At 35.0% G+C, this 24029-nt stretch overlaps 1 protein-coding gene across 4 annotated transcripts in view; it reads right to left on the bottom strand.

Moving 5' to 3' along the window:
• Positions 1-24029, bottom strand: part of LOC140155882 (uncharacterized) — an 85514-nt gene that overhangs the window by 23856 nt on the left and 37629 nt on the right. For 2 of the 4 annotated variants that reach the window (XM_072178893.1, XM_072178884.1), the window contains exon 4: positions 20274-20399. The exons of the other annotated variants lie outside the window; for them this stretch is intronic. In XM_072178893.1, coding sequence (XP_072034994.1) covers positions 20274-20399 — 126 coding nt within the window. The remainder of the gene's footprint in view (positions 1-20273; positions 20400-24029) is intronic. 4 annotated transcript variants of the gene reach the window in all.

Below are 24029 nucleotides of genomic sequence, written 5' to 3' on the forward strand. Positions count from 1 at the left end.
CAGATTTGACCCACAGGCTGGCAATTGAAAACCCATGCATTAAAACACATAGCAAATGTTCTTTTGAAAATATATCAATACAAAAGTGTGGTAATTATTAATATGAACACTGATTCGATTCTACTGCTATATAAATACATATGCTTAAAATCCCCCAAAACCAGGTGATGCAGTTTTATTTCAGTGCATTTTACTCTTCTAAAAGTGCAATGGTATAATGATTTTCCCTGGTGGTCAAGTTTGGGAGAAAGCCAAGTGCAGCTTGAAATCTACATTTATAATGAAAATAATTAGTTTGGATTGCATTTGCTATGGATGAGTGCTTGCTGAGAAGCAGCTGAACACTGTTTTCAAGCCATTCCAAGATTGTGCTTTTTGTGTGTGCGTTGTATAACAGGCATGAGAATTACTTTTGATATAATAACAGGCAACTTTTGTTAGGGGAAAAAAACGAAATAAATCGGGCTAAAATGCTGTAAATTAAATCCAAATGTTCATTTTTTTTTTGTTAAAACGCAAACTAATGGAAAAACAAAGTCCAGTTGTAACAGAATTCTCATGCCTGGTACAAATATTATTTCACTGATATTTTACTTATGTGACACTTTATAGCAAAAGTTCCAGCCTTTGATTAGCAGCATTAGGGAAATATTTCATGTGGTGGGTATATCAATGTGCCATGATTTCGGGTGATGATTTAGCTATAAATATACAATATAATATGACTTTATGACTTGTGCAAGATTGATATGAGTTGTGAAACTTGGCTTGAGCTTGATAAGGAGGAAGAGAGTTTGTTTCATCAACATGGCAATGGAGCGACCATAAAAATGTCATAGTTAGCATTATGTGCTTACTATCGAGTGCATTTGAAAACATGAAATTGCTTAACCAACTGAGCTAATGGGGTTGAGACACACATTTACAAGTTTACTTGTTCATAATATAACTGTGTATCAATGATTTGCTCAAAACCCTTTATACTTTTGTGGATGGGGCTCTTCATGTTTGCATGTTTTAAAAGCGCTAGATAGTAAGCACATATACTAACTATCGAGTTTTTACGGTATGTGTGTTATGGATTTTAAGTAGGAGAAAAAGCCATTTGCAACACACAATGCAGAGAATTCTCTTGAATATTGAATTTTCGTCCTATTTTTATCACATAATGGTTTTTAGAGACAAACTCTCTTTTTCCCTTGGCTTTATTGAAGCTTTTCTTAATGTACATTTGGACTAGTCCAGTTGAAATTCATTTACCCCCTATGGAAGACATGACCTTAATCTCTCACACAGGAGGTGTAAATTTCAAATGGAGTCACCCATTCAGGTAACCCCATTTGAAATTCACACTCCCTGTGTGGGAGATTACGGTCATGCCTTCCACAGGGGGTGCATGGATTACAAATAGAATAGCCCATTTTGTATTCCTGTGCAGGTGAAATAAAGGATGATTTAGGTCAGGGATACTCTTTAAGTATCTGCTTGACACTTAGAGCCTTTACATAATCACAATGTTTTGATAGGTGAACAGGGAAGCTAAACTATAGGATTTCTAGCAAGGTGTAAGACTTTTACTGAAGGTGTAAGACTTAACCATCCTTGTGATCACTCCAAACAAACAGGATAGTCATCTCACAGATTTGACGACCGAGCCGCCATGTAATCAAATCCACTCTCTAAAATTAGCCTTTAGTATAATCAGAGAAGATGATAAATTTTCTGGTATAATGCATCTCATTGAATTCAAGTATCTTGGCTGTACTTGGGTCATGGGTGTACACAAGCATTTTCAATTTCTTCCTACAAAGCCTGTCACAATTTCACAAATTATTTGACATGGAGAAGAACATTTACCCATAAAATTTGGATGTCACAAGTGCATATGATAATTTCTCTTAGAATTGTCAAAAATCCAAGGAAATTGAAATTCTGGATGCTATTTTCCTTGCTTTGTTCAGAAACAATATTCCTACATATTTGAAGTGGTTAGATATTTAATCAAATTGAGTGTAAGACTGGCCACGATAAAATTTGTATTATGATTTTAATATATTTTACCTTTAGTAAAACCACATCAAAGTAATATTCTGTTCATTTCCATGAAATAAAGCAAAATCATAATTGAATTCTGGATACATTTTATATACTGTTTTTTCCTTCTCAGAATCACACAATCTTTTGCTTGTCATTTATTATAACAATGGATCTGATTCCATAAATCACTAAATTTGCTGTTCATTTTGAAAGAGAAGGACAAATTTTGCTTGCCATGTTAGCAAATTGAACCATTCTGCCATCAAACAATTTGCCAATGAGTAAAATTTAGCTTGTCATATTAAATGTGAAAATATATGAATCAATTTATTGCTAAGGAACTTCCCCAATTCACTTTCTATATATTATACTTTTATTAATTTTTTTAAAATTTAAATTTGCTTTTTAATTTGAAAAATAAATAAAATAAATAAAATACAAAAAATAAAATCCCAACCAAGATGTCAGTACCACCTGGCTTAATTAGCATATTCTTTATATCAACAATATTAAAATTCATTAACCAGCATTTTGCAATTTCCTGAAGAATACCCCTTGAAACATTGATTTATGATTTCTAGAGAACATTAGGTCATCTTGAAAAGCTCACAGGAAAAGGCTGGTTAGTGAACTTAGTCCGTACTGATTGAATCATGTGAGCTTCTTGTCTAATAACATAGCCTATGATTTTTCCACTAAAAATATTGGTTGTCAAATTAAAGCAATTTCAAATAAACCTTACAGACTATTTTGCACCAATTCAAAAGTTTACAATGTCAATCTGAAAAGCTATGCAAGATTTGATAATTTTTTTTAAATCAGCTCCAGGAAATAGCTTTTACGTCTCTATACTGTTTAACGGGAAATTTTTGTGAGGATTTACTTTGCTCTTTTCACACTTAAACAGGTTGACTGTAAATTTAAAACGCAGCCAAAATATTGTTAATCCATTATAGGCTTCAATGTGTAGCTGCTTCAAACTGTGAAATAAAGAAAACATAAAAATGCTCAAAACACTGAACACATCGGGAAAAATTAAACTTGCAAAAATAAACCGTTATACAATTCTATAGTCTTTGATGATAGGGAAATGGCAAAATGGCATGATGGTCTTTTCTTAATCAGTTAATGTGCATGCAAGTCTTGACTCTCGCAGCCGTGGGTTTATTATCATTGAAGACTTAATATTATGACTTTTTTTTTTAAAGAAGAGCAGGTAGGAAAACTATTTGACTATATTTCTACACATTCATAAGATTGCATGCTGTGAAAATTTCAGACAAATAGAAAAGTGCATGGAAAAACGGTCCTAAAATAATAAAAAAACATTTTCCTTTTTTGTTGAAATTTTGCACAAGATAAAAACTTATAAAGCTTCGACATCAAGTGATATATTTACTGCTCATCTCATTAATTTATAAAACATCCATCCTAGACCAAGGTAAGCTGCTATGCACCAATAACAAAACCGGAGCACAGATGTTGCATCTAATTGCAAGCCCTTGCTCATAATTAATTTGCTGACACTTGCCAGTTTCCTAGCATATGAATCAAGAATCTGTGCTTAGCAAAATTCATCCCCAAGTGACACTTGTTTTAAATCCCACCTGATCTCTATACATCCCACGGTACCCAGTCACTATGAATTACAATAATCTCATTGTCAGTGGCTCAGTTCAGTAGTCATCATCCAATAGTGCTACAGGTCAAAGGACTGTGTCCTGACAGATTGCATTGTTTCACATCTTGAATGCAGACTCTGGAGGAAACCTCTTACATCAGTGGATTTACAAGATGCACAGGGATTAGATGGTAATCTATACAAAGCTTCCACTCCTGACTCTTCCAGATTGGTTAGTCATTCATTCCCTCATCCCACTATCTATCGGTTTCAGGAAAGGGTTGGATTGAATAGAACCTTTTCATATACATTGACTGTATACCATGTGACACCTATGTACTTGACACTGATGAGGCAACCCCCTTGTCTCTGGATTTACCATTTGAGGTTTTATCAGCTGTCTAGGGATTACATGGTGATCTGTGTACAGGCTTATATTTCCGATTAGTTAGTCCTCCTGCTACCTATTGGTGTCAAGGAGGGATAAATACACTGTTTGGTTAATTGGGACACCCTGTAACTTTATCCCTGTAATACATAATCCGAAATGCTGTAGGGCAATGCACTTGAACCTGTTGGGACTACCCTTCAACTCTGGTTTACCCTTCCCTCTCCCAGCTTTACCCAAATTTATTACCAAAGTCACCGACTGCTGACTTCTGGCTCTTTTGGATTATTTATAAATTGCAAAACAGTTCAGTATACCAACCTGCAACCAGTGCATAGAACTGGCTCAGTTCCTTCTAAGCAATGTCTAAATTGTGAGCATGCAGCACAAGAGCATTGAGCATGTCAGTGTGAAATGTTCGCTGGCCTACTGGCTATTGATATTTGGCTGGTTGGAATTTTGATGTGGCTCTAACCTATAGATAGTGCTGGAATATTAACTATAACACCGATGGGAAATCCCCTTCCCAATGGTTTTACCAGCTGTGGTTATTACATTGTAATTTTCAGGAATATTGACTTCTGGCTCTACCATATCAATAGGTCAAGAAATGAATGTTAAGCTTTTCAGTGCATATCTTGGAAATTGAGTGCAAATAGGGTGAAAGACAATTTCTGTTTATGTCATTCACCACTACATATAGGCCTAAAGGCATTGGCCAATTTACACTAAGTGGGAGTGGCATTTAAAGAGGCTTTTAGACACTTACACCATTAAGTCCAAACACAGACCCTGCAAGTCGGGTCTATGATTCAGAAGAACATATCGATGAACCAAACAGGAGTGCTTTTCCCACTTTTAGGATACTCTGTATGAGATACAGAACTACATCTGCTATTGCTGCCCCCAAATAACCCCCAGTTTTCCTCCTAAACTCAATAAATCACATTTTGAGTGTAACCTAAACATATCATGTTCAAACTAATCACATGTTCAGGGAACCTGTTCAGGATCAAGGAACTGGAACTGTGACGCAGCATCAGTTTACATGTTTGGTGCAAGTTACACCATTAATATTGACGATGATTAATGTAGTGCCAAAACCTTCCAATATTGTCATATACTTCTCTATTTTTTTTCTTATCAATTTCATTTTCCTTGCAAGAAATGTCAATTTCACAGTAAATGCATGGGTTGCGTTACATATGCAATGCATCAATTACATTACATATGCGAATGATTCGGATTATATGAATGTATACAGGAAAACCGGTTCCATTTGATGTGACACATGTTTTTACAGGACTATGTTCTGTGTAACATTTAAGTGATCAATCAACTCAATACCCAATATGCCTACAAATATTAAACTGGTAAATGTTGCAAGGTCTGAAATTTTGCCAGGATGGTGTCAGGCATTGGCGTACGCAGGGGGGGTGTTACGTGTGTGAAACACCCCCCTTGGGTTTGTCCAAAAAATAAAAATATGGGGAGAAAAGGCAAAGAAAGAGAGAGGAAGAGAGAGAGAGGGGGAGAGAGGGAGAGGGGGAGAGGAGAGGAGAGGAGAGGAGGGAGATGAGCATGGCATAGGGGACATAATATCAAATTATCATAGGCCTAATAGATGTCTTAACTACCCCCACTCAAATTTTTCTCTTCCCACCCGGTATTGACACCCCTCGCACACACACCCACATCCCCATTTACTTGTTAATTGACATGGATATAGGGCCTACATGTTAACACCAACACCTCTCCATATCGTCACACCCTACCCAAATATTCGGCTTTTTCAAATTAAAATTTTACACACTAATAGTGCCAAAATTGTCCACCAAATCGCTTCAATTAGGTCTTCATTTTGCAAAAGTTTCTAAATTCTGAGGGGGGCACATCCCCCCTCAGACACCCCCCTGCGTCGCGCAAGCGCCACAGGATGACCGCTAAGCGGTCATTTCTTTATTTTGTTACTTTTTTTAATCATCACACCCCCCTTAAGAAATTCCTGCGTACGCGCATGGTGTCAGGTACAATGTATTCATCGTGATATTGAACTCATGTCAAAATCTGACATTTGATTGACTCTAAACATTTCTTATGTTGTATTTCTTCTAATAAATGACCCCTCCCCATACATTTTTCCAAGAAAAGTGAGTGATATGTAGAAATTTCCTAAATTTCCTAGCTTAAAAACTGGCATTTCCTGAACGTCACAATCTCGAAATTGCATCATGGGCAAAATTAATTGCAAACTTCCAATTTCCATCCACTTTTATTGCGAAATTATATTATAGGTAAATCACATTTTTCCATGAAAATGAACTTAAAAATACAATTTCAGAATGTTCTGCTGGACTATCTCAGTGAAATCCTCGCTACCTTTATAGGTTAGCCTCATGTTCATTGTTCATTCTGTTCAAATCAGGTACAAAAAGTCTCTTATCAATGGTTCCATTTTAAATGAATTTGACATTACATCATTGTATGATAATTTGGGAGTGTGAATGTTATTGAAACCATGGCACCTTTGCTCCTACCATCACCTGTGATATAGCAGCAGCTGAGGTAGCTCCAATACTGGTAATGTATTACCATGTTACAAATAATGAGGACAAGTAATGATTTTTTGTAATACACATCTGTTGTATAGCGATCACATGATTTCATTCAAAAGCCAAGTGCAATTTTTTTCATGGCTAATTAGACTCAAAGAAAATCATGTTACCAGGGCCCTGACACTCAGTTCAGAAGTATGTTACTGCGTGGAAGCGGCCATTGATTGACCCTGTAATCGCGTATCCAGGAACTACCGGCCGCGTAGGCGCACTTGAATGCGCCCTATACACGTTATTGATCGCGCTGGATGCTTGTGCTGGTGACGCGTTCATTAGCACCCCAGCACCCATTAGCACCCCATGGCAGTGCCCATACGTGTGTCAATTTGTGGTTCGCAGGATCTTTTTTTTCAGACTCTGTAGCGTGCAAATTTGGTTGGTGCGATTTTACAGTCTACCGTGTGATGTTACCAACTTATTCTGGTAAGCAAGGCTCCCTTTTTCTCTCAGAAAGTGAGTGCTTTTATTTAAGCTTTTATTTTCAGCCTTTTGCGCAGACCAGACCTTGAATTTGGCACTTGTTTGTGGCAATTGAGAGTTGTAAACATGCTGGGCAAGTTAGCTATTTCTGAGTTCATTTGCCAAGACCTAATGAAATATTTGTGTTTGTCTGCTCACATTTTTTCCAGAAACCTTTTGGCTTTCTCAAAGTAGTAAATTTAAGCACTGTAAGAAAATCCTCACCTAAAGGCACTTGGTAAGCAAGACTTAATGATATCATAAACATTTCAGCAAAAATTTTATTTTAAATATCCAGGCAAATTGAAATACAGATGGGCAAGTTAATATGAACTATTAATTACAACTGATCCAATTTGCACTAATAGACTTAATTGATCAAACAGGTAAGCAGGTTTTCTGGTTACAACCTTACTTATTCTCTCATGCATGAGGCATATTACACCACCAATGAAACTTGATCTACACATTTAAGGGAATTCCACTCTAACCACCAAATGAAGAAGGTATTGATTGCATATATCCTTCAGCTAGCTATCACATTCAACATCAGACTTCAGTTATCTTTAGTTTGATCAAAGATGATGTACGAATCTCAAACCTGTTAACCTAATAAGAAATGGCATATTTGCTGTTGAACTTCCAATGCAATCACACATTCCCCATTATCATGACATGGTGCGGACCTTTTTATCATGCATGGAAGTGTGTCTATAAAGACATTTTTTAGACATGCAATAACAAAGAGCAAATATTTTCCACTCTATATGTATTATTCTCCACAAACACATGCCAAACTTAATTCAAAAATTCTTCAAAACATAGTATCACAATAAGAAATGCTCCAATTCTTTGTCTGTGTTTGCAATTGTAATGTAGACTGATAAATCTGATGCATATTTCAGACATATTCCCATAAGCAGACTTGACTGCATTCATCACCATTTGTGACTCTACCGCCTATAACAACACGCCAGGAGACTTTACGCGACAACTCTTGTGAAACTTTAAAATCGTTTCATCACCTCCTTGCATGATCTATTTCCATATTTCCATTCCAATTGAGTTATATTTAGTTGCAAACTTAAACGATGCTTCTTCAATTTCTGATGATATTTGTGACAACCAGAACACCATGAGATTGATATGTAAAAATATATTAAATATATTATTTTCTTACACTTGTCACTTTTGCACTTTGTATCCACTGACACCTTTTTAGGAAATTGTTTTCCTTATAAACAAGACTTTTATCTGGCATAAACTAAACAAACATTGTTGTTTTGTGACTTTTTTCTTTGAGGTTCTGCCTGGTACAGAGAGATGTGATAAATGATAGATTTATTCAAATAGAAGTATTCAATGAAACTTAACTACACATTATGAGAACTCCACTCTATAAACCACCAAATGAAAAGGTATTGATTGCATATATCCTTCAGCTAGCTATCACATTCAACATCAGACTTTGGTTATCTTTAGTTTGATCAAAGATGATGTGCGAATCTCAAACCTGTTAACCTAATATGAAATGGCATATTTACTGTTGAACTTCCAATGCAATCACACATTCCCCATTATCATGTCATGGTGCGGACCTTTTTATCATGCATGGAAGTGTGTCTAAAGACATTTTTTAGACATGCAATAACAAAGAGCAAATATTTCCCACTCTATATGTATTATTCTCCACAAACACATGCCAAACTTAATTCAAAAATTCTTCAAAATATAGTATCACAATAAGAAATGCTCCAATTCTTTGTCTGTGTTTGCAATTGTAATGTAGACTGATAAATCTGATGCATATTTCAGACATATTCCCATAAGCAGACTTGACTGCATTCATCACCATTTGTGACTATACCGCCTATAACAACACGCCAGGAGACTTTACGCGACAACTCCTGTGAAACTTTAAAATCGTTTCATCACCTCCTTGCATGATCTATTTCCACATTTACATTCTAATTGAGTTATATTTAGTTGCAAACGATGCTTCTTCAATTTCTATTGATATCTGGGACAACCAGAACATCATGAGATTGATATGTTAAAAAATATGAAATATTAGCTTGTTGTCTTTTCTTACTCTTGTCACTTTTGCACTTTGTATCCACTGACACCTTTTGAGGAAATTGTTTTCCTTATAAACAAGACTTTCATTGGGCATAAACTAAACAAACATTGTTGTTTTGTGACTTTTTTCTTTGAGGTTCTGTGTGGTACAGAGAGATAAATGATAGACTAATTCAAATAGAAGTATTCAATGAAACTTAACCATGCATTATGAGAACTCCACTCTAACCACCAAATGAAAAGGCATTGATTACACATCCTTCAGCTAGCTATCACATTCAACATCAGACTTCAGTTATCTTTAGTTTCATCAAAGACGATGCGAGTCTCATAACTGTTAACCTAATATGAAATGGCATATTTGCCAATGAACTTACAATGCAACCAACATTCTACATTATCTTGGCATGTACGGACCCTTTTCATCACGAACGTGTGAATATAAAGACATTTTTGAAGCATGCAATAACAAAGAGTGAATTTTCCCACTTTATATGTATTATCTACGCTAACAGAAAAGAATGCCAAACTTTATTCAAAAATTCTTCAAAAGTAGTAATGCTCCAATTGCGTGTCTGTATAACAATGGTAATGTAGACTGATAAATCTCATGCATATTTCCATACAGAAATGTTCCCATTTAAGTACAGACGTCAGACCTGACTGCATTCATCACTGTTTGTAACTCTACCGCCAATGATAACAACACACCAAGAGACTTTACGCGACAACTCTTGTGAAACTTTAAAATCAATTCATCACCTCCTTGCATGATCTATTTCCACATTTCCATTCAAATTGAGTTATATTTAGCAGCAAACTTATATGCTGCTGCTACAATTTCTGTTGATATTTGGGACAACCAGAACACCATGATATTGATATGTTATAAAATATGAAATATTAGCTTCTCATCTTTTCTTACTCTTGTCACTTTCGCACTTCCCACTGACACATTTGTTAGGATTTGTTTTCCTATCATCGGGCGTGAACTAAGCAAGCATGTTGTGGAACTTTTTGCTTTGAGGTTCTGCATGGTAAAATGATTACCGGTAAATAAATGAATTGACAAATTGATAAAAAACTAAATTTACTTCTATTTTATTTTTAATTTAATTTTGAAACTCATTTAATTTTAAATTTGTATTTATTTTTATTGTCCTTCAAAAACACACCAAGACCAATTAAAGTCAATTTCACATGCAAGCTGTAATATTTCAAATTTTCAGATCAACAATGAAATACTTAAAATTCTAAATAATAGAAGCCAAAGATCCTATAACGCTATGACAAATTATTATCATCATAGTACAACTTATCAGCAAAGCCAAGAAATACACGCTACCAACAAGACTGCAATATCAGTCATCAAGCAATAATGAGAACTCAAGTTCAAATTAATGATGTGAATAATACAAACCAAAGACCAAAAGGGAAATGTCTTAATGACACATCATCATCATCATCTCTGCCTGCTCATGATCAAGCTAGAATGTTTCAACCCCTGGGTTTCAAATTATCAGCCTGGTCAGGTAAAGCATGAGTCTGATTAAAACTGATAACAGGAACGAAAACAAAAGAGCATAGCCAAACAAATTAAAAAATGTTATCATTATTATGTCACCCGATATTGTTTTATGCCATTAACAAATCATTAAATTTTAAAGGGACATGTAGCACAATTAGCAATATTTTCGTACACAATAGGTTGCTAACTGCTGCATGAATTGATCAACAAACAAAAATAGTTATTTGATGATAACAATTTACCTTGAAATAGGTCACGCAATTCCGACTTATCAAATCGCTGTACATGTTATAGTCCATTTGGCTTCATTCAAACAAGGTCCATGTGTGGTACATGTGCGATCAAAGGCGGTGTATCTGTAGTGATGCGCAGTCACTTTGCACCGCATTGCGCGCTATAAATACACTGCCTTTGATCAAACCTGTATCACATGTGGATGCTACTGTCTTGAAGAAGCCAAATGGACAATAAATAGTGTAGGCTATGTATTTTGAGCATGGTTTCCAAATTCAACTTGCTTGCTTGCACTGAGTTTCTCCGAGTCCACCGGGGATAAAAACTACAATGCAGTTTAGGGATGGTTAAAAAAATATAAACATTGCAAACATACACAAAACCAAGTGTGGTTTGGCAGTAGTGGATATCCGGTTATCCGATGTTGCTTTAATTGAGCTGCTTTAATTTCTAAACTGGCACCAGTGACCACAAAAACACCAATAAACACAACAAAAATATCAAACCCATCAGCTCAACATACTGTAAACTACAAAATTTCAAGCCAAAAATAACTCTCGCTGAAATTGCTAACAGAGAAAAAGTCGAAGTTCCCTCAAGCATGACAAGAGAGCATATTATGTAAAATTTGACGCATCATTAAAATCATATCATCATAACCAAATCTTACATGACAATTTTCTCTGTCATTTACCTGCACAACATCATCAGGCTGTGCAATATCCATACTCAATTGAGTACTAGTCAAGCAAGGCCCACGATAAAACAAATATAGCCTTTGTTCTCATCTCGGTAAATATTGACTCCTAGCCACGACTAAAGCCTGAAGTGTACTCATCACATGCTGTCTTATTGATTCAAGATGGGCACCACAAATTAAATTCGCCATATTTCATGTTGAGATGAACTACACTACTACTATGGTAAAGGTAAAGTCATGCCAGAGAAATGCTCACAAGCCAAAGTATCTCTTTTTCCTTGGCATTTGGGACAGACACCCCTAAATTAATTTGATGTGGGGGGTTCACCATTTCTCTTGCACAATGAATCAGTTTCAAGCAATATATTAGGCCAAAAAATGTTGTCTTGCCTTTTATGACCGACCCTAAATCCTGACAAATCAGGGTCGTTTAAAAAAAATTTTGAATGATGATTTTTACAAATATGTTCAAAAAATCAATGTTTTCACTTGAAATTAATATTTTATTGAAAAACTAATCTTAAATTAATTACCTAACAAGTATCCAGTAGTCAAAATTGACAAATGTCTCTAATGGAAGAAGCAATATATAATATTTGTGGGGATTTTTAAAAACTGAAGGTTTAAAAAAAATCGGCCGACCGACCCAGCCTTCACGTTTTAGGGCTCATATTGAAATTCCCTTACACAGGAAGGTGTGCGCCATCCTGCAGCTTTCCTGTGCTAGCCTTCTTTGTTAAAATCCTGGGCAGGGTGTATCACTGATGCATATAATCCATCCGCTTTATGACCGAGCTTTCCTGAGGCGCGCGCTTAGCGAGGGGAATCCTGCCTTCTTTCTGTGTGAAAACGTGGTAGGGTATTTCAATATGAGCCCTTACCAACTTGAGGGCTACACAACAATGATTGTTCTGGCCTTATAAATGTCAGTACCCATTACTACGCCTGGGTGGACAATAGAGGTTAACAGCCTTGTCTAAGGGCACAACATGATAGCACCACCACTGGGGTTTGAACCAGCAACCCTTCCATTATGAGTCAGAGCCCCTACCTCTGAGCCACCATGCCCTCTTAATACTATTATGATATTGTGGTTGAAATCATAGATATCTGAAATTGCTCATTGATTTGATTAAAACCCATTTTTGTGAATATCATTCAAAGAGAAAGTATTTTTGATTACACAGATTATTGATTGTTACCTGAGACTAGGTGACATTTCCATCTCCAGGTAGTAGTAACCATTGGAAACAATATTCATTAAACAATGTAATAATATCCGATGTAATAACATCCAGTTTCAACAGAACTTGTCTCTGAATTCAATTACGTGTGAAAAAATATTGAAACTAAAAGAAAAAAATCCATCAAAATCCATATTATTATAAATTGACTTGGGATCCGAATACAGTGGTTAAATTTCCCATTCAGTTTGCTTAATCAGACCTTACTGAAATATTTATCACAGCAAAATGTTGAGTTTGGCACGTTTCTCGGATCATGAATAATTCTTCCAGGTTTCGGTTCAACTTCAGTTGGGGGAAATTACCTCAATTTGTGCAGATGCTGAAGTCCCAATTCAATTACAAAACCTCATACTGCAAAGTTCCACATGGGTGCATATAAACACCTTGAAACTGCTTTATTCTCTTTATTACACTCCACACCGATGATAAGCTGACGAGTCAATCTTCTTTTAAGATCTTTGCATGTATTTTTTATGATATACCAGGTTTCAAATGTGTGCACTTTAAGTGGATCAGCACATAGATATTGTCACTAAAGACAAATGCAATTTCAATATTCAACTCCCAAGGAGGTGATTCAAATATACTTTACGCGGAAGATGGCATCGACTTTGCTTTCCGCAGTTGGAAATTAAGTGACATTTCCAGCGATCAGTATGCCTATCTATTTTCACTGCAAAGTTAGTTTTCACGTCAAATGATGAAACACAAAATGTGGGACATTTTCTACTAACTACATAGCGTGTTTTCCTATTGTTTTTGCTCCTAAATACAACAATCTCTATACACTATCAATGTAAACTCCCAATTAATTCAACAAATGCAATTAAAATTAAAAGAATCATGAAAACTAAACATCAACAAAATCACAGATCGTGAAAATTACAAACCAAAGTGAAAAAATACAACTTTCACCTGATACCATTCAATTATTATTAAGCAAATGATCAAATCAAGAATGTAAATAGTTAATAGCACTTGAAAATGATTATCTCCATGGCTCATATCGCTAATGCAAGTATTGAATTACATCCATGTATATAAATATTCGCGCAATATCGCAGGGGGTGAAGGCAAGCCAATGATGGCAAAGCAAGCTTGGGTTGGTAAGACTTTTAAGTGCAACTGGAGTACCGTCGAGGGAACAAAGTAGAGAACACTGCAATGAAAACAACATTGGGCTATTCCAGTTGAAATCCATACACCCCCTATAGAAGACATGATATTAATCTCCCATAAAGGGGGTGTAGATTTCAGATGTCAGAGTCGCCCATTCAGGTAACCCCATTTGAAATTCATACAGTACTCCTTGTGTGGAAGATTAAGGTCATGTCTTCCATAGGGGGTGTATGGATTTCAACGGGAATAGTCCATTGCCAGCATTTCGCGGCACATTTTCTTGCTTATCTTCTTGAAACCTGGCGATATATGTGTGTGGTAACAAGAGATGGTGCTATGCCTAGAAATGTGTTATGAAGAACAACACTATACCAGCTCTATGGTAATATGATTAACTCAATTATTATTTGACAAAACGCTATGGATAAATTCAATTACACTTTAACAAGTTTCATTACTGTGTAAATATTGGTGGGATTGATATAAGACGCCTACTCATCAACTTAAATGAAGGAAAATCTATTAGATCTATAATATCTTTCAGTACTATTGACTCGAAAATGAGCTCTAAGTGTCTTTCAATTGAATTCAAAACTAACAAGCATTCCCTGAGCCTCTTAAATTAAGAAAATAACTTCAAATTACATTTAGGATGTTTAGGCTGTTTTTCATTTTATTATGATGAGACAAAATTGTCCAGAGGAATACAAGAATGTTGTAAACTGACAACGAAACACAAGACACTTACAACGTTTTTACATTCTGCCAACAATATTTATATAAACAAAATAAAGCTCTTTGGCAATTTCTTGATCTAAAAAGCACATCAAATCATCCACGTCTGTTATTTAAACAGCAGTAACTTTATACTGCAATACCAACTTTTCAATTTTCCTAGCGATATTCTGTATGTGAAATACAAGCATGCACTAGTTTTGCAGCTCAAGTTATTTCTTGTAACTTGAGGGAATTTTGTGGTATAGCATCATCAGGCACACATATCCGAGTAGCTGTTGGCACCACCCCATCACCCTGTCTACAACATTCACATGCTATGTGCAAAATGTCCTATTGATTTGTCATATGCATGCACCAATACTCCGCTACAGGGTGTATGCTTGGAGGTTTCAAGCTACGATGACGATGATTTGTGCAAGTTTTTTATTTGCTCTCATATTAGTATCAGTTGAATAGATGCTGTTGGAGCATGGCAAAACTTATCTTGTCAAATCCTATGCACATTACCCATCAGAATCACATTACCGTAAACCATTAAACAGGCCATTTCATACGGCTTATTTTTACGTACACATCTTTATCACGTTCTGATGTTCAAATTATTTTTGATATTGCATGTTTCATCCTCTTTTCACACTGCACACTTCAGACTCCCATCAAAATCTACAAATCAACAAATGTTTTGCTGTATTCCAAATTTCCCCCAGCTTGAACTTGATAGTTTAAGTGTGAACATTGATGTAGCATAGAAAGGTGTAGTTTTACGGTAATTAATCTCTGCACATTACACATCAATGTTAATGGCAGTAGCAATTTAGCTAGCTTCTTATGTTGCATCTATCAAGGTACAGATCTTGTTGCGCTTTCCTGTACGTACGCCAAACTTTTGCATTGCTCAATATCGCAGCCCAACACGCAACAAAACTATGCCAATCTTTCATCTTGTTTACGTTGCTTTAATTATTATTGATTTTTAATATACACCTCACAGACGCTGATATTCACCAATTTATCTCTTATTTAATAAGCACGTAGAGATCTAAGCGAGGTCAAGCGAGCCGCCGTCCCCTCACATTCCCGCCTTAACTCAGTAAACACGCCTTACGCTACATGAATGCAAACGAAGGGCCCATAGCGTGCATGACATTTCATACATAACTGGTCGTGCTTGCTAGACCAAGTTCCTGCTGTGTGGCTGTTACATGCCCTAGATACATAAGATACTAAAAGTATTTAGATTTGATAAGATTTTCCCCTCTACTTTTGTTTTCCTCCAGGAAGGGGAACATTATTGATGTGTCTCTCATGGTCAGACTGCAGGGGGCATCTGTTGATATAATGTCTGGGGTCATGTGGGGACATAAAGGGGAAATGGCTCACATAGGGGCAAAAATGGTGCCCAAGTGTACATTAACTGTTTGAACTTTGAGTAAAATTAAAGTGCAACAAAGTGAATGCAATATACTATGCATGATTTATTATGCGAAACAAAATAGTACAACTCATGGCACTATGAGGTAACATGTCACAATGATATCAATATTTTAACTGAGAGTATGGGTTGCCTCACTTCATGGCTTGCCACAACTAACAAAAAGTTATGTAAGTGCTCATGCATGTGACCAGATCCATGTATATTCCAGCTGGCATGTAAACAAGTTTTTTTTACTGCTCAACAAGTTAAGCTACAATGTTTTTTGCATCATAGTTTTTAATTCAAAATTCCTCCTGGAAAATTCCTCAAGTCAAATTGTCCACTACGCCAATTTTCCATCTTTTGAACAATACATGTATCACATTTGCTTACATGTACATGGGGCTTGCCCATAAAGTTCATTTTTCAACCAACCTTTATAAACTGTTTAAAAAACAAGTGATGAAATTTTATTCTTGCTGTAATGTTTTACACAAGTAAAATCAGCTTGACTATATTTTATATAATTATAATGCTCAGATTTAAAAATGTTTTAAATTCAAATCCAAGTTCATCCTTCTAAAGCACCTCAAGTTACATGGTTAGCAACCTTAAAATGAACAAGAAAGTGACTCTATTCAAAACGTGTGGGTTGAACAAAGTTTGTTCCTGTAACAGCAATACTTCGCAAGATGCAATTCTGTTTTCCCTATGTTAGTTTATACTTCCCTTATATGTTAGTAACCTTTCATATATACATGTATGTGTAAATCAATATGTCAGAAAGCTAAATATACTAAAATCTATTGGTCAAAATCCACAAGGATTATGATAACAAACAATAAATTTAGAAGTTAATAAACCAACATGTAAGCCCTGTCAACACTCCGGTGCAAAACTTCATTCCAACTCTCAACTCTTCGCAATAATCAGAGCACCTTAACTGAGCAGTTTTTCTTCTTTTCACATGAACTCAGTATCCTTTTCTTTATTTGGACATGTTACTGTCTGTCAAAGGGTTACAGTAAGTAAAGAAGACTCGTTTTTATCTAATCGATACTTGCTTACTTCCTGAAGCCACAGAGACTACTAGGATTTCCTATACATGTCCCCATTTGCTGCCTCCTAAACACACATACAAAATCAATTTGTAACACGGACATTTTATCTCTATAATAGAAGGGAAAAGTCCTTTCAGCTTTCAGGACTGAAGACTGGAAATCTTATTAAGACCGTATTTTGCTGGTACCGAACAGATTGCAGAGATCATAGTTTAGTGCAATATGTATCTATTTTTACTTTTTATTCAGAAGCAGGAAAAACCTTAACAATATTCGCTGTTAGCACGCTCATCTGTAAAGACAGTTCTTTAACCTCAGTCAATATCCTTATGCACTCATAGGTAGAATGAACTTTGAATGTATTAATTGGGTACAAAACTAATGCTCTCCAACATGAGGGCACTGGGGTTAATGAACTCAGCCACTGGCAATGAGATCATTGTGCCTGATGCTTCCTCTTCAAATCAAACACAAAATCAAGCCGATATTTGATTTTGTGTTTAATCCCGTCAATCAAGCAGATGTTTGATTCTGTGTTTAATCCCGTCAATCATTTGAAATTTGGAGAAGAATTTTATGACTTGACAAGAGACAATCATGAAAATAAGGTTTAGTCTAGTAGGCTATGTTTGATACAAATTTAAAGGTGGTAGGTTAGATTTCTTCCCTATTGTTTTGTACCTCACATTGAGGCCTGTACCAAAATAATCTCAAATTGCACTCGAGCGGTTTTGATATAGAAACAAAAACATGTTTCAAAATGCTGCATAGAACAGTGGAGTTGGTATCCTACCAATGGTTGATGAGGCTATCACTTTTTCGTTCAAAACATCTAAACGGAACATATTTAAGGCCTAAAATTTCACTGGGATTATGAGAAAATATATGTTTTCATCTGCCACAATCCGTTGATAAGAAAATGTTGGCAGATGAGGCTATCAACCTCGTCAGTAGTTACACCCCAAATTCATTGCCTATGTGGTAAAACAGCCATATTTTTACACTGTCAAAATAACAACAATTTCATCTTGCAAAAATGCTGAAACTAGATATAGTAATCACAGTAGACAGGTCCTAGAGGTATATCCTCTTTCTCTCTCTTAGGATGTTCCGTTACTTTCAAATTTACATACAGGAAAACTCTGAATTCCCATTTGAGAGCACTTCTATTCTTCTGCTTTCAATGAGGTTGCACTTTTGCTATCTAACGTGATGAAATCAAACAGACAGACGTTCAGAGTTTTGCGTTCTTCTTAGTGAAACGACTGGCCCGGGGATTCTTTAATCTGTGATTTACCTTACGGTTAAACCACTTATTAAGTCTCGCTATGCTATGCAAAGCATAATACTACCATGTAGAGCAGTACCGGTATAACGAGTGTCAAAACAAAAGTGTTTCTTGCACGAAGTGTTTATTCCATCCTGAAACATCTCAAATTTTGAACGAGAGCATAAATGTTTAATTAATGAATTATGATGTCGCTTCCAAGCAACATATGCTTCCTCGACGGAATTGCTACTTGTGCAATGAATCCCCAAGTTTGTATTAGCAAGGTGAACGATCTCAACTCAACGCGTTCTCCGCACCATTGTGTACTCAAGGAAATAATCGGCTAATTTCTGTTGACTGGTGAAAGGATGTAAATCCTAGTGTTAAATCTTATGATCAAATTACCCTAGGGATGTGCTAAGTAATGACATCTAACTGGAACTTTTGACTATCCTAGAAACATATACATATCATGAAACATCTGTCTACATCTTATTCTAATGAAATACTACTATCAAATCAGGCACCTGTAGAATAACCAATGTGAATGCAGGCTTGTGGGAATGTTTGAAAGTGAAATTGAGCTGTGCCAGTTTGGAGCCTTGTGGTAATGTTTGACACAGATGAAACTGAACTGTGCAAGGTAACTTTCTAAACAACGAAAGACATGAACAGGTAGAATTTTGTCGCATGTTGTCACTATGCACATTGCCGGGTCAAAAATGTGAATGGAAGCTTGTAGATATGTTTGACAGAGATGATGAAACTGAACTGTGCGACTTTGGAGCTTTGTGGTAATGTTTCACAAAGATGAAACTGAACTGTGCAAGGTAACTTGTTTGACAAAGATGAAACTGAACTGTGCAAGGTAACTTTCTAAACAGGGAAAAACATGAACAGGTAGAATTGTGTCATATGTTGTCACGATGCACATTGTTTTGAGAAAGAGTCTTTTCTTTTAAAAATAAAACCCTCTAGAAAGGAGAATTTCATGTAAAACATGAATCTAATTTGAATTCAATTGAATTCTGATACAAAAAACGTTCAATTGTTCTTCCTTTTATCAAGACATCTGATACAAAAGCACCATTATTTAGAAACAGAAAGTCTACCTATCTGTATTTGTGTTCTTGCAAATAAATTTTGACATTATTCTCATCACATCCTCATTGAAATGCTTGCCTTCGTGACAACAATTGAAATGGGCACAAATTTCTACCGTATCCCGGTGACAATCTGTGCCAATGTGCACAAAGTGTTAATTATCAAACATTGAAAAACACCTGTCTCTTGAAAAAAAGAGACAATCTTCATATCAAGGCAACTTAAGCAAGATGCATTCTTACTTCTCATACAATCAAAGTACGTTTCCTCCCTCCCTCACTTGCCAGCAGCAGCAAATCATGTAACAAAGCAACATGCTTCAATGTTCCTTCTTTTTTATGCATATTATACAGATCGCAATAAGTATTTTTTTAAAGCATTGCCTGATGCAAAATGCAGCAGCCAAGTTGCTATACATAAAATATACCATCGTCATCATCATCGTCATCATTCAGGGTGCAACAAAAGCAGCAAGCTGATGGAGTGCATGGATGTACCTGTGTCTTTATCATCATCATCACTACTCCCACCACCTGACCCCTTAGGCAAATTGGAATCAATGATAACAACATCTCCAGATATCTCCTTTGATTCATCTTCATCATCTTTCTCCTCATCTGAATCAAAGGAGACTCTGGGTTCATCTGTAATAGGTTTACCAGGAGTCTTAGGAACCGGGTTATCTATTCCTCTTGGAGGAGTTGATTGGAGAGTTGTTGACGATTCCGTCGCTGATGTTGTAGAACCTGTAGTGGAAGCACTAGTGGTAGTACTAGGAGTTGTTTCTGTGCATATACAATTCAATATACAGCTATTTTATATGGCTATTTATTAAACAGATACATTATCTACAAACATGCTCAGTGCAGAGCAATTTTCTTTTCAAATCAAGTGGCAATCACATACAATTAACAGGCTAATTAGCATTTCTAATGTTTAATGTGCATAAAAACAATAAAAACAAAGTCTTCCTATAGCAACTCTAATGCATAGAAGTATACACGCAGAATGACATAATGATTGCTGAATCTTATTGCTGTGATCAAAAGCTTATACTAAGAATCTCGTAATTACTTGTCCATACATGCGCTATACTGCACAGCTAAAACTACGGTTGGGAACGGATTTGAATTAATCCTCTTTATCTATTCTTGTACACCAAAACAAATAAAATTTTAATGAAGCTTAAAGCAATTGGGCAATGCTGCATATAGATCTTGCATAGTTATCACACTCTGTGAAAACAATCAGGAAGAGAAAGCCAATTTGGTATCACATTCAGTTCCTCATTTAGAATAGTTAAAGTGTATTCACACACTACGATAAGTGCAAACTCTTTTAATTTAATTTGCAGAATTTCATTTAAATGTACAAGAAACTGTTTTTTCTTGCACACATTTTATACGTGCTCAGCATGTAAATATATCTAGTAAAATGAGAAAAACATAGTCTTTCTGTGCAATATACAGCTATGTATGTATACGTGAGCGTAATCTAGCATTGATCAATTCTATCATTCTTCGACGTACAAATCCTGCATTGTACAATATTCATATCCAATATTCTAATATTCATCACAAACATGATTATCAATACAAAACATATAATGTACAGGTCTGCAAAGCTGAAATACAAATATTTCACCAAATTAAAAATGACACAAAAATATAAATTTATGCAAAAGATACCATATTAATATTACAAAATTAAACCCAACATTAAATAAATTCTCAGCTGCAGTAACATAAGAATTAAATGTTATTAAGACAAAAAGAAACCACAGAAATAAGTATTGACAACAGTATTCATTAATAAACATTCATGCATAATAACACCAACATGCAATAAAACTATAATTAAACAACAATATATGAGTAATCAAAGCAGTCAATAGTTAGCAATGTATGAATACAACAATAAACGAAAATTATATAAACACACACCCCCATGTCATTGTCAGCAAACCAAAGGTAACAAAGATTTATAAATAAAACAATACATGTAAAGAGTGTAATTAGTGCAATTAACAATCAACATATAAACATGAAGAAGTCCCTGGTTATCTTTGAGACAATAACATCATTTTAGTTCACTTGTACTAAGAGGGCTCCAAATTTGACATAAAATATCATATATTTAGTTCTCATGTTAAGTTAATTATAAATGAAGACAAGTTCTTGTATTAAATATAGATGAAGACTGGTGTTTAATTATGAATGAAGAATTTGATGAGTTATTTATTTGTTATGTGAATGGTTCAAATTAGTAATGGGTGTACATGAGTGCATATTTTGTGTATAATCTAAGGTGCAGGTTATTTGCATGTATTCTAAGTTAAACACAACTTTGGCATTATACATGCAAATTAATAATTGACCAGAGCTTATGTTTGTGCCACTTATTTTTGTTCGTTTGTTGTATAATTATACCATCTTGTAAATGAAAATTTGTCATTATTCAAAATTAATTTTAATCTTTTGTTACAAAATTGTTCAACAATTTGAATTATTCAGAAAAAAAAGGAAAGCTCTGAGCAACAAACACTACGTAGTGAATCAAATTTCCAAAAGAGCTATTGTAATGTTTGAAGAGAATGTGCAAGCAGCAAGTTTAATTAATTAAAAGAAGCAGATACGAATGTACATAGTATAGGCATCATATTATTGTGCATACTGGTTAGCTTTGGGCTAGCTTCACTTGCATGCTAGAATTGAATTACAAAAATAAAAGGGAATTAACAGGTTAAAAATAGAGCATTTCGATTGAATTTTTCTCCAATTGTTTTATGATGTTCCTAACAACCTCTAGTCTTTGTTGGTGATTAATATATCTTAAAGATAAGAACTTGATTGATATCAGAATATAAATAAACCCAATCTCCTCTTGTTTGTCACAATATATAGATTTGCTTGTGTGTGTGTGCTACATTGTATGTAATAAGAAGCCAACACTCCAACACCTTCAGCTTATTTAGAAATGAAATCAATTAATTAGCTAGTAATTAATATTCTTCAGACAGAAGATGTCAACATTTTCTTTCGCAAGTAACGTAAATTATAAGTTTAAACACACATTTTCGCAACGCCGGAAGAAAAGTATCGCAATTTTCTAATGTAAACGAGAATAATTTGAGAAGCATGTTTCTAGGCATGATACAAAACATGCTCAAATTTCAAGGAGGAAATTTTAAATTCAATTTTCTGACGGGTATACATTCACTGCCAGGGGCTCATGTGGTAAATTAGTAAAAATAAATTCGATGCGGAGCTGGAGACAAAGATTCAATATGCCGCCACGTTGCTCTTATATGTGTTCTCGTTATTGCGATGATTACCTTGGCTTTAAACGAATCATTATCTGTGTGTTTTTGTGTTGTTGTTTGTGTCAAGGTCACTGCTACTGATTATACTTCATGAGTCAGGCTAGCCACGATGTTATCAATATTAAATGACCTATCATTTCCTTACAACCTGTGCAAAATTGGCTTATTTCACCACTATTTCAGACAATTCTTGAATAAATTTGCATTAATTTGACTTAGTTTACATTGCAATAACATCCACTGAGAATAAGAATAAAATGATTAAAACCAAAAAGCCAAAATTTAGCCAACGGCATCATACGTTTCACTTTACAACTAATCGACTTAATACCATATGTGGCAATAGTACTGATTGTGGAAAATTAACCGATGTCACTTGTAATCAATTGTCTACTAATTTCAAGGGTTTTAGGTCATTGTCAGTACACATTTTATCAGTGTAATTATATTTGTGACCGATTTTCAATATTGACTGACTGTGGCCGACTAGTAGTACCCTACAAAACAAAGAGGGCAATAAAGGATAAAGTGCTGCAGTTTTATTAAATTTTCTGTGCAATTATTTACCAAGTTACAAGTCATCGATAGAATCATATTTTTATTGCACAGTAACATTTATGGAAAATTTTCGGTTTACTTTCACATATTACTTGGAAACATAATATCGAGAAAAAGCTTGTTCAAAGAGAGGTATAAAAGTAGAGTGTTGGCTTTATTAAATTTTTCTCTAATTGTTTACCAAATTTCACTTTCTACATGTAGTCATGGAGGGAATCATATTTTCGCACTGTAGTAGGATTGAGACAAATTTTCAAACTGCATGGAAAAGTGGTAATTTAGTTGAAAGTAAAATTTATGAAAGATAGATTCCTGTACTGTAGTTAGATTTATCAGTCTTTTTTTGTTTTGCTGATGTTGGGTTTTTTTAATATGCTTTTCTTTTGCATAGGATTGGATAATTTATTGCAGATATATGTCAAAGAAACTCAGATTTTATATAAATTATTTTTGTTAAATTAGGAACACTTAAAATATCAAGAATGAATACATTATTAGTTAAAAGCAAAAGTAGCTAGAACTAAGAATAAAAATT

This window comes from Amphiura filiformis, chromosome 1 (assembly GCF_039555335.1).
Source record: "Amphiura filiformis chromosome 1, Afil_fr2py, whole genome shotgun sequence".
In the NCBI taxonomy this organism is placed as follows: Eukaryota; Metazoa; Echinodermata; class Ophiuroidea; order Amphilepidida; family Amphiuridae; genus Amphiura; species Amphiura filiformis.